The sequence below is a fragment of the Anarhichas minor genome, unplaced genomic scaffold, assembly GCF_050575085.1.
Source record: "Anarhichas minor isolate MPS153535 unplaced genomic scaffold, ASM5057508v1 ptg000045l, whole genome shotgun sequence".
In the NCBI taxonomy this organism is placed as follows: domain Eukaryota; kingdom Metazoa; phylum Chordata; class Actinopteri; order Perciformes; family Anarhichadidae; genus Anarhichas; species Anarhichas minor.
Genome location: NW_027466491.1, coordinates 32,501 through 45,240, shown reverse-complemented (window position 1 = coordinate 45,240; position 12,740 = coordinate 32,501). Strand labels below are relative to the sequence as shown.

Here is a 12,740-nt window from a genome sequence, read left to right as displayed (position 1 = left end):
GCAACAACAATGTTCACTTTCCAACACCGCGACGGGGAAAAGGCAGCATGTTTTCAGTTGCGATTCTCTACCTTCTCTTGCTTTTGTTGAATTACCAAACTTTTAATTTAATTCTTAAATAAGATGACATTTCCCAAAAGATGAATCGTATTCTGAATCTAAATCTAAATAGGATGCTGATTAACTTCATCCCTGACAAACACTTTGGGAGACTGGATGCTTTAACATTGAAGAAATGTTGAATGACATAGTTTATGGTTAATGAGAAAAGAAGAAAAGAACAAGTTCCGTCGTCTTCTCAAAAGATTTCCACTAAATATCACACTGTAGAGTTTTATCGCATTCCTTTGCTGCATTTTCTCTCGTGTTGGAAAGCAACCCGTGCTCCAGAGTGTCAGCATCTGCCGCTGTTACGGACACCGAGGAGAAAAACGATAATTGAGGTGCATACAGTAGACAGGGTGAGCTGCTGCTGCTGCTGCTGCTGATGTGGCAATCAGCGGGAGATCGGTCATGCTCTGGTGAGCTACGTGAGCGCGGCGCGGAGGGCCAGCGTGCTCAGATCAGATCAGCCTCCGCTCGCTCATTTCTCTACAATTAGCTGCACTGTGGCTCCTGGAAGAGAGAGTGAGGGGGGGAGGGGGGTGCAGCCGAGCATGAACGCCCCTCAACCCCCCTCCGCTCCCTACCAGCCAAACCCCCTAGCGAGTGGACCACAGGCGGTGTGTGTGTGTGTGTGTGTGTGTGTGAGTGTATGTGTGTCCTGCCATATTCGGACCAGTGGTTCAAAGGCCTCTTTATTTGCGGAGTGAATTGAGTTCCATTACAAGGCCAGCTCCCGTCACTCAAAGCCCGCTCAATGGGTCGGCAAGCAATGGCACACACACACACACACACACACACACACACACACACACACACACACACACGGTACAGAGGGCAGAAGCACTGTGGAGCGCGCCCAGAGCGTCGCCACAACGACATCCATGTCAACAAACAGGAAGTGACAGCGCAAAGCCCCCTGGGGTGACCGGAGGAGCAAACACACACACACACACACACACACACGGAGCAACACAATGAGTGAGGGGTGGGGGAATGCAACCGTAGATGCAGGATGAGACTAAGGAATTTGAAATGTCACTCACTGGCTGTGTGTGTGTGTGAGTGCGTGTGTGTGTGTGTTCCTCACTCTTTCTGCTCCTAATGCCCTAATACGAGACAAACATATCTGCATGTGTTTGTTTGTGTGTGTGCACACGAGCATGTCTAGTGGTCAGCGCTTTGCTTGCCACATGACACCCCGTCGTGTGTGTGTGTGTGTGAGAGTGTGTGTGCGTAAGCATGTGCAAGCCTGAGCTCTATTGACAAGAGGTGAAAAGGTGATGTGTGACTATTGATGCTCCTCTCAGTGAAAACATGGGGCTGACTGTTTGGTATTAGTGCTATTGACAGTGTGTGTCCATTCTCTCTGTCGCACTGTTTTTCCTGTGATCTTAGTAGGGGTGGATCTATGTGTGTGTGTGTGTGTGTGTGTGTGTGTGTGACTTGGTCAATAATCTGCAGCTTTAGTCAGATTACCAGCCCGCCTGTTCTTTGTTGTGAGAGTTAGCGGCGCTTCAGAGCAGTCTGAGCTCTATTGTTTACATGGACACCGAGGACTATTGTATGGATCTCAATGGATTCTTGTCCGTCTGTCTGTCTGACTTCCTGTCCCACCGATCATGTTTTTTTCAGTCGCAGCGTGTTTTTGGTCAGAAAGCAGCCAGTGAGTCAGAGACGTTGGACCCAAACCCCGTCTTAACGACTGCCGCTTCGATTTCCTCTCGTAGTTGTGATTGAACTAAGCAACAAATAAAAAATAAAACGACCTAGAGAGAAAGACGAATAGAGTGGTAAAGTGTAAATAAAATGATTACCTTGCTTATAGATATATACGGCACAGCCTCAAGGTCAAACGCTAACTCAACAAACATCCCGAGTGTTTGGGTTATTTCTTTTCTTCGTGCCAGCTTTAGACCGTTGAAATTAACGTTGAAACAGAAACGAGAAAGTCAGTTTTCACTTTATATTTGCTGATAGCGAAGAGTTATTACTTCAATATTGCACTGAAAATGTTTTGTGTTCGGAATTTCATCCCAATTTGGGGACAAAATAGGTAAAAGTAAATCGACTTTTACACCAATAACCTCGAAGTATTTATACGTTCACATTTCCTTTGCTCATTATGTGTTTGGAAGTGGTATAGTCACCTATCTGTGCTGCCTATTGATTACACATTGATCCCATGCTGTTATCACAAAATGGCATTTCCTTGCAACTCAGAGAAGCCTTTAAGGCCAAGAAGAAGATACCAACACCGAAGCAATTCTCACATCTGAGAAAATGCTTTGCTGCGCTCTTTCTCTCCTCCAGATAAGGTTCGGTGGGGAAACGAGTTGCTCGATTGATTTCTCATTTACCTTCTGTCATCTGTCCCTGTCCCCCCCCCCCCCCTCCCCTCCCTCTTACCGCCTGTCCATCCGGCCGTCTCTCCGGTGTACAGTGCGGTAATCCAGGACAATATGTTCCAACATCTGCCTCTCCATATGATGCCTGACCCACGCCATTGACCCTCTTTATACTACACACACACACACACACACACACACACACACACACACACACACATTTAATCTCTCATACACATCCACACTTCTCTCCTCCATTTACCTCCATCCATCTCTCTGTTTATCCTTTTAACTTTTAACCGATCATCCTTCTAAATACCTCTCTGGCATCTCCGCCTTTTCACCTTTACCACTGATCTCTCTCTCTCTCTCTCTCTCTCTCTCTCTCTCTCTCTCTCTCTCTCTCTCTCTCTCTCTCTCTCTCTCTCTCTCTCTCTTGCCAGGATGAGTGCATTTTTTCTTCTTCAGTTTTCAGCCTTCTGTCTGTCCTTCTCAGTCCATTTGTGGATGATATCATTGATATCAAGGGTCAATAGGGAGCCAGATTAACATGCTCTCATGCACAATGTCACACTCATCCCCCAGATTAAGATGCTAAATGCCATCCTTGTACACTCCAAAGCCTCCATTGCCTTGAAACCCGTCTGTGAGAGATTCGGTGTTAAGCTCCCATTGACTGTAAGAGCTACTCTGTTGATTTCTATGGAGGGCGTTTTACGCGTAGAAAGAGCTTGAACTCATTGAGAGATTTAATACATATATTTTCTAAGAACTGCACTTAAATCAAAGCCGTGCTGTTGAGAGTTCTGATCTTTCTATGTATAGTTTCTAGAGTGTCGGACACCAAGAGGAACTGAGATGTGGATTCTGCAGAGTGGTTTGGTGTGATAGCAGTTATACGTTCAGTACGTGAATCATCAGATCCGTTTAGACGTATATCAAACTACAAACATGGCTGCTCTTGTAGTTGACCGTGATGTCATCAGGGTTAATCCAGGTTGGGCACGGAGACGGCAGATTTGATATAAATCTGCTTCACAAATTGAGGTCAAGGAGTTTAAAGACATGGGCAGGCATCACTTAGGATGCTATTGTGTAGCATCATGGGAAATGTAGGATTCCTTGTTAATGGGGTTTGACCTATAAATTGAGACTAAAAGATATCTCAGGCTCTCCCTCAACTTCAAATCATATACAGAACTAAATTGTTGTAGTGCAACTTTTATTCCTTTTGTCCAGTTTATCCTCAAAGGAAGTCAAATCTAAATTTAAGAGGAAAATACAAATGAATTACCAATTTGGCAAGCAGTGTAGAGAGAGACCGTGATTTATGGCTAATAATATTGTCACAATTGAACGACTTAATGGCCGTTTGTGGTCACCAGCAAGGTACCCAGTGGAGCTTTAACGTTGTACTACGTCAGTGGTGTGTAAGACGCGTATACAATACGGGCTGCCTGCATCAGCACCATTGTAGCAGTGAGTCTATTGAAGCCTGTTGAAAGTACTGAGGCACCATCATGACCTGAACCAGATTATCTCATTGCCTGAGATAAGAAACACACTGTCACATGTGTGTTGCATACCACTAAAAAAATATATATTTTAACATTTCCTTTCTTACTTTTCTCTTTTGTGGACTCATCTTGGACGCATAAAACAAAAATATAGAACATATTGGATTTAAACTATAACTATGGCTGGTTTATGTAGTTATTGAAAAGTAATCCCACTACACTCTGTTACGCCTGTGTGTGTGTGTGTGTGTGTGTGTGTAGTTGAAGTGTCCTGTCTGCATCTGTCAGCATGTTTCTCTGCACTCCTGAATGCAGCTGTGAAGTTCATTGTGTACTCTGCCTGAAAATCTTTCATTTTCTACCTCTGTGTGTGTGTGTGTGTGTGTGTCTCGGCTAAGTGGGTTCACTTGTGTCCTCTCCGCCAAACCACTGTGTTGCCGTGGCGACCCGAGGCCCGAGCTAACTGTCATGTCTCGTCTCGGCGACAGAAACACCTCCTTATCAAATGAGGGCGCAGAGACGATCCCAAAGGAAATCCATCCACATTGAGACATCTGTACTTGTGTTAGCCCGGACAAATCCCGCTCCTTTCTGACAAGCCTTAATCTCAATGTGCCACTGTGTGTGTGTGTGTGTGTGTGTGTGTGTGTGTGTGTGTGTGTGTGTGTGTGTCTGAGAGGATTGTAAGAAAGAGATCTGCTAGTGAGATGGTTGTTTTTGCACTTGTTGTGTCCTCTCGCCCCTCCCCGCCAGAAAAAGAAAAAAACAAAATCCAATTGCAAGGTGGACAAAGCTTTTCAACTGGAGATTGAGTGTGTCTGCACACAGTCGAACATATGGACGGCTAGATTGAAGCGGTGATAACAGCGCAGAGGACATTATTCTCAGGCTAAACACACGAATGTGCTCACACACACACACACACACACACACAAGCGCGAGTAATAATGAAATCAGTGACGACAGCGGGGTCCGTTCTCCATGATAGAGTTACACAGCTATTCTATTCTCCCTGCAGTGTCTGGCATATGGGGCAGTGCGTTTGGCTGACAGGTGCAAATGTATCGCTCACCCTCTGCCTGACCTTTAACACACATGTTCCCATCATTCCCCTTGAATTGAACAGTAAGTGAAAAAGATGTGCAGGAAGAAAAACATGTGTTGTCAATGCAGCTGTTTCTCTCAGACATCCATGTGTGTGTGCGTCCTATTTTATGACGATATGCGTGTCAAGGAGACATGAGGGCCAAGTGCAGTACAGCCTGTGCAGAGGCCGAGCCCGGCACTGGAGGTTAATGTGCTTCAGAAAAAAAAAAAGGGGCGGGGGGGGTGCCCGCGCAAGCTCTTAACCCCTGGGAGAGGGGGGCCCCAAAGCCCACATGGATCTGAGTTGAAGTATGTGAGGTCTAGTCGTGTGTTTGTCTGCGAGAGAGTGGGTGCACGAGCTCTGACCGGTGGGGTCAGGATTACCAAGCGATCGGCCGTTTATTCTAAATATGCAGACAGGAAAAGGACCGAAGTCAGACTCATCCTCCTAACAGATGTTGACTCACTTTGTTTTCAGTTTTACCTCTCTGTGGTTTTGTCTCTCCCTGTCATCTCTCTCTGCTTTCTGGCTTTTTTTCCCTGTTCTGACTGCAAATTTATGACATAATGGCAGGAAAAAAACAAGCAGACCACTTCCTGGAACTCGTGATGTATGAAGGGGCCGACCCCTTTGCTCAATATGCTTCGTATGCTTTATGTCAACGAATGCTTTTTCCCACTTGTTGGATTGAGATGTATTACTCGTACTCTGTACGAAGAGGACATGATGTGTAGAAACGTAATCATCATTTCGATCGTGACGATAACTTCATCTCTTCAGCATCAGCCACACATTAGCTCCGACAGTCCGTCTGAATACTGAGGGACAAAGCCGAGGGCTGGGGTTACACTTGTCAGTTCTGTGTGATGTTTGAGGTCCGATCACGAAGATCATGTTTGTATGGGATCACGTCACTGTCCACGCTGAAAGTGACAGCTTTGCACCCACCCCCACCCCCCCCCCCCCCCCCCCGTGGCTGTGTTTGTGGTCTTGTATAGCTCAGTGTGGGGTGTGAACACTGTCGGGGGATGTATTCCCAATTGGACCACCCAAGTGAAGAGAAAAAAAAGTTTTTAGTCGGCGATTTTCAAAGACTCCTGGTTGTAGTTTAGTTGTCATTTACTGGATGATTTTGGTCCCTAAATCTGGTTCCGAGAGGTCATCTGTAGGGGCTGCAGTCTTACCTGGAGCTGGAGGGGTCCCAGGCCTGGCGTGGCAGCAGCGGCGGCGGCGGCGGCAGCCATCGTTGTGGGGATGAGCTGCAGAGGGTAGGGGTCACCTGAGGTAAAGCAGACAAAATCACGGCATGTCAGTGATGGTTTTTGGTGCACGTTTACACACTAGCATCCCCTTCTCCAGCCCATGCCCTCCATCTCTCTTTCATCCATTTCTCATCTCCTTCTTTTCTTCTCATATCATCCCTCTCTTCTCTCACCCTTTTCCTGCTCAGTGACCCTTTTCTTCACTCATTCCTCAGTCCATCTCCCCTCCCTTTTTCCCCTCATCCTCTTGTTTTTCTCCTCCCTCTCATCCCACCTTCGTCCCCCTCCCCTCCCCTCCCCTCACACCACCTGAGTCCCTCTCTGCAGCTGTTAAAGCCGTCCTTTGTGTGTGCTGCCGGTAGGGCCTTAATGAAAAGCCTGATTGTGTGTCGTCCTCCTTAATACCCCCTGACAAAGAGCAGCGAGGTGAGGGGATTCTGATAAAGCTGGCCCCAGCGCCGTAATTAAGAGCCGCCACTGCCGATTGCTGCTCTTTCTTCTCTCTCCCCCCCCCCCCCCCCCATCTCAACTGTCTGTTCTCCTGCTTTGTTGTGAGAGAGAGCTGCTTTCAGTCTCTCTCTTGCCCCGTCTCACCCTTTCTCTCTTCTCGTGTCCTTCTTGTTGTCATCTTTCTCTCCTCACAAGTTACTCTGCACCCCCCGCCCCGCCCCGCCCCGCCCCCCTCCCCCCCCCGTCAGGATTGATAAATCAAGAGATAGATGAACGAACAGGGCGGAGGAGATGACAGGAGTGCAGTGAGAAGGAGACAGAGAACAGGACGAGTGGGGTTTATTAGTGACCAGGTGCAGATAGGCCGCGCTGTAATTACTTCCAGAGAGAGAGAGAGAGGAAAGGAGGGAGAGAAAGGTCAGGGATGAGGGGAGCAGGAGACGGAGGGTGAGGAATACTGTGCTTAATAATCGTCATACTGACTGAAACCCGCCTGTTGCCGGCTCTGATTTACATTCGGACATGCCCACTAACCAAAACACAGTACACGGAGGTCAGGCTTTTATACTGGCATCACATCGAGGACACTCTATTCTTCGTGGAGAAAAACTTGGGAATGCTCTCAGGGCTTGACCTTGCATTGCTGACCTGAACCTTCAGCGCAGCGGCCGGCTTCTTGTCCGTATCAGGACCTTCTGTTGTGCATGTGCCCATGTAAATGTGTGTGTGTGTGTGTGTGATTGGCATAAGCCAAGACTTTCCTTCCGACATATTTTCCCATATAACTCTGTTCTTAAGAAAAAAAAAAAAAAGCGAAGCTGAGACATTCTTTTCTCCAGGGGAGAGGGAGGGCAGGAGGGATTAAAGAATTATTTCAGGACTGTGTATTCTAGGGGATGGCTCTTTTCTCCTCGCTCCCTAGACAAACATGAGCTGGATGGATATTTATGCTCCTCCTGGGGGTCGCTGTAACAAAAGCGAGAAGGACGGAGGAAAGCAAATATGTTGCTCTTGGCTTGGGGACAGCGACCTCGGCGGACGGGGATGAAATTTCTCACTGACAAACAGACGGAAGAGAGAGACACGGACCGGGGGAAGTGAGAGGCACCAATATTCCTCTGGTGTCAATTTGAGCACAATTTAGCATTTCTTAAATTCTTAAAGGGAAACGCCACAGATTTAAAACATTAGCTTTGGAAATAAGAGTAAAAGTAGCTCAGAATTGATCCTTTTAAAGTTAATTATGAACACACCTGAAAATGCAGTGAATAATACATATTTATAATAGATTATAAAAAGTGAAACAGTTATCTTTAGCATGTTGTGTCACCAGCTTGGACGGTAGAAACGTCGTGTGACTGTTCAACAAGTGTTGAAAGAGTGCACAGAAATCCACGACGTGCGGCCGAAATCTATTCACGTCTTCAAAGCGCTGTGAGAATATGTCGGAGCACAATGCTACACATGTCTTATTTAGAGCTGCAGCGCCGAACTGCATCAACTCGCGACAACTTCGAAAGTTGCCAGAGAGTTTTCTCAGGGGCGGCTCAGCCTGGCGCAGAGTGCCAGTCCGGTTGGAGCTGGCGGAGGCAGTGAAAAGACAAGCCCACCACTTGACGGGGTATTTACGTGGGCAGTGGGCGTGGGTGAAGATGGCACTAATTAAAATGGAATGGACTTGTTTGGGAAGCTGTGAAACTCTAAGGGAGTTGGGAAGGGGGGGGGGGGGGGGGGCTCGGGGGCTGAGCGTGCACAGGCTTGTGTGCACGATCGCATATCTAAGTAATTTTTTTGTGTGTGTTTGCGATATCACAAAGCATTCTCTGGCTGCCTGGACGTTTGTGTGTGTGTGTGTGTGTGTGTGTGTGTGTGTGTGTGTGTTACTGTGTGTGGGCTGTGTTGGAAACGTATTCTGGCTGCTTCCCGTGTTAATGTGAGGAGAACCTGGGGCAGGTCACATTACCACCCATCCCCACCCCCTCTGCTAACCCCCCCATCGTTCATTTATTCCCAGCATCCCCTGGCAAGCACCCACCTCCTCTCTCTCTCTCTCTCCCTCTCTCTCTCTCTCTATCATGGTAAACAACACATTGCCACACAGCCGGAGCGTGATAGCCAAAAAAAAAAACATGTACGCTTGTATTTTGTTGCTTTTATACATCAAAAAATAGACAAGACAAAAGGATGGAGCCAAAAGGACTGAGCGAGAGAGGGAGAGAGAGAGAGAGACTGAGAGTGTAAACAGGAAGGGTGTATTTGGAATGGTTTTTCTATTAAGAGAGAGATGTTGTTGTAGGGGCGAGCTCGTCTTTTTGGGAAACAGTCCGACTGCTTGTGTGGGAAAACGGTCAAGCTCTACCTTGCTTGGTGAAAAACGGTGGGAACATCGCAGATAAGAAGCACTTTTTACACTGAAAGTTGCACCTATTCATGTCTGCGCGTGTGGACGGTACTCACTGCAGCCAGGCTTGTAGTTGAAGCCAGGGGGCATGAGGAAGCCCTGCTGGGCCGCCGCCGCCGCCAGAGTCCGCTGGTCCGGAGGAAAGACGGGAATCATCAGCGGAGGGAGTTGGCCCTGGACCTGCTGATGATGAGGAGGGAGACAGGGGGTGGGGGGAAGGGGATAAAAGGAATGTGGAAGGAGGGTGGATGGAGGAAAAGAAGAGAAAGAAGGGGGGGAGAAAACATGATTACCTTCTGCATCTCTTTCAGTGCCCATGCTATAAATAGAGCAGTGTATCTTAGAACAGTACCATTGTGAATCATCTGAATCATACCATAATAATTTCTGAGAATCATATGCATTCAGGCTCATATACATACATTCATGTAGTACATCACACGCACAGACCGTAAACACTCTGTCTTGTGGATTCAAAGACAAAAAGCAAGTCATGAGAACAGTTCACTCAACTCGCACAACAGCTGGCCTTTTCCTTTTTATTTGGAAGATGATGTTCTCTCCTTTCTCCCCACATCAACCCCCTCAACAACGCAAACACACCAACACACACACACACACACACACACAAAATCACACAGACACAACCCTCTCTGCGCGCCCGTCGGCAAAGTGCCATACGACTTCACAAGGTTTCCAGGATTTTAAAAGGAGAAGCAGAAAAAAGCTCCTCCGATGGGTGGCTTTGGCAAGGACGACAGGAGAGAGAGAGAGAGAGAGAGAGAGAGGGAGACAGAGAGAGAGACAGAAAGAGAGAGAAGTAGGAGACAGATGGTTGCACTGAACAGCGTTCTGCCAAAAACAACGCACAAAGACTCGCGTGTGATGGACTGACTGACAGTTTGAGAGGAACGATGGGAGAAGACGAGGAGAGGAAGTGAGGAGGAGAGAGTGGAGAGAGTGGAGAGAGTGGAGAGAGTGGAGAGAAGGTGAGCCGAGGAGGGAAATAAGGAATCTAGCTGTAAAGCTAAAGTGTAATGCCGGTAGGATGTAGAAACCACAAATGTGAGTGGAGGGAAGGAGCTCAGGCCAAATTCTGTGCAAATTTTAAGCTATTTTCCAAAAATGATGATACAAGAAAAGCAATGCGTTTCCTACCGGCCAACATTTTGGATACAACAAGATCAGATACCCAGTAAGTCTTTAGCCGGATAAGCACATCCTGCCATTTATGTTACTTTCCTTAATTATCTTGAAGCATACAATGTGGTGTTTTCATTGGCATCGGTTTCGCTTCTGGATCTTTGGGCGCGGCGTCAATGAAACAGGATAAGAAGAAGAAGAAGAAGAGGCGGGTCCTGCTATTACAGAGTAGTGGGGGCTTCATTTGAGTTCTGTTACAGAACAGGTGCACAGGAACTTAGTTTAGACAAAAGAGTTTGTGCATGCACACCTCTGATGTCTTTGAGGAGATTTAGAAATCTTCTCCAGAGCCACAGAAGACAATATTCAACTGTTATCAAAGGCCGACTGATCATCCACATGATGGGTCAACTAAACTGCATGTGTCGAAAAATTGGTGCCCCTTTAAATCAAATCTCCGATTGGGTCTTTAGGCCTTTGACCTGTACTCCTGGTTGCAAAGCTCTTTGCTCCCTCTTTCCAGCTCCTTCTCCTGGCTCTCCTATTTTGCCAGGAGGGTCAGGGAGGTAATGGCTGAATAAGATAATGGGCAGGTAAGAGCTGTTTGATGTGGCAAAATTGATCTGGAACGATGTAAATGGCTGCACAATCACAAGGCTGAGGTGGTGCCGCGGTAGAATCAGGTAATATCCCAGTGATATGGACACTTGAAGTGCTTGAGACAGGTAAATAGAGAGAGAGCAGCTGTCTCTCAGTGCCAGCTTCCCCTGCCTGTGTGTGTGTGTGTATACTCAATTTTCCCTGGGCGTATGCATGCTTGTGTACTATAAGTACCTATCTGTGTGTGTGTGTGTGTGCACCTCCTCCTCCTCCTCCCCCCCTCCTCCTGCTCCTGTGTGTCGGCATGCGGCAGCCAGCAGCACTGTAATCAAACTATCACAGCGCAGGGGAATACAGCTCTCTTCAAGCGACTCCTGTTTCCCCCTTACACCAAAAACAATAATTACTCCACCATTTTGGTTAACCATAAACCGCCGCGCCGCACGATCAGAAGGGAGAGGCGCTCCAGCGCGACGTTCGGACAGGACCCCCGCGGGGACGAATCACAGGCAGAACAGTTCCGCTTTGCCTTTCAGGCCTAATTGGACATATGCTGGAGTGGAGCTGGCTAGCAACACTGTAATGTACCGTAGGGAGGAGAGAGGAGAGGAGGGGAGAGGAGAGGAGAGGAGAGGAGGGGAGGGGAGAGGAGAGGAGAGGAGAGGAGAGGAGAGGAGAGGAGAGGAGAGGAGGGGAGAGGAGAGGAGAGGAGGGGAGAGGAGAGGAGAGGAGGGGAGGGGAGAGGAGAGGAGGGGAGGGGAGAGGAGATAAGTCTGTGGCAGCTGTAATACATACATACTGTGCATAGACACACTGGCACATATACTGTGTGTGTGTGAGTGCAGATGGCTTTCCTTTCTGTCATCACAAATAAAAATGAAGATTTTCCACGTCTTCTCCTCTCCTCCTCTTGCCTCTTTTTTCTGTCTCATATCTATCTCTGCCTTCAATAGAAAGATATTAATCAGCCCACAGAACTGTTGCGCAATACACGCAAGTCTCCACAACGGGATAAGAAGATCAAGGAACAGAGAAGAGGAGAGAGAAAGACACAGAAGAAGAAGAAGAAGAAGAAGAGAATGGTTTATGGAGGATCATTCCCTCCCATATGGTGCTGTTTTAATAGTTGAGTTGGATATATGTGTAACAGCTGTTGAGCTGATGAGCGGCCTCGCTTATCCTACCATGGTCACTGGCACGCACACATACACACACGCACACACTCTCTCTCTCACACACACACACACACACACACACACTGACCTCTAAACGGTAATACACTCACATATGAGGCAGATAACATGGGTCAGAGCAAGTTAAGCGTAACAGCGAGAAACAGGGGACTCTAAAAAAACTGTCTGAACTGTGTGTGTGTGTGTGTGTGTGTGTGTGTGTGTAGGGCTGAGGGGGGTTTGTCCACTCGCTGATCATGTGATATTGGAGAGTCCCCCTCACGCATTCCTTCCCATTTACATTCCTTGACCATCTATAAAATGCCTTAATCTGATATTTCTCCTCATATTGGACATAGAATAATGCACTACCTCAAAGTGGATGGTGAGCTCTGTGTGTTAGCCTCGTGATCACGGTGCAAACTTTAAAAACCCAGGGGAAGAAAGGAGAATGAGAATCAGAGACAAAGGGATGCCGTCACAGAAGGAAGGAGAAGCCTGTGAGGGAAAGTGAGGGCGAGAGAACCAGAGACGGAGGAAAAGTGCGAGCGAGGCCGGATCTATCAGAAAATCTCCAGATTCCACATAAAGGAAAAAAGGCACATCTGAAACAGCAGGCGCTTTGGGGAATAACGCACTCGTCAGCTCCTCTTTCACA

General features: G+C 47.5%; 1 protein-coding gene across 1 annotated transcript in view; it reads right to left on the bottom strand.

Annotated features, from left to right (window-relative positions):
* Positions 1–12,740, bottom strand: part of sox5 (SRY-box transcription factor 5) — a 63,984-nt gene that overhangs the window by 19,283 nt on the left and 31,961 nt on the right. The window contains exons 5-6 of the mRNA XM_076111858.1: positions 9,230–9,347; positions 6,239–6,333 (exon numbers count right to left, since the gene is read on the bottom strand). Coding sequence (XP_075967973.1) covers positions 6,239–6,333; positions 9,230–9,347 — 213 coding nt within the window. The remainder of the gene's footprint in view (positions 1–6,238; positions 6,334–9,229; positions 9,348–12,740) is intronic.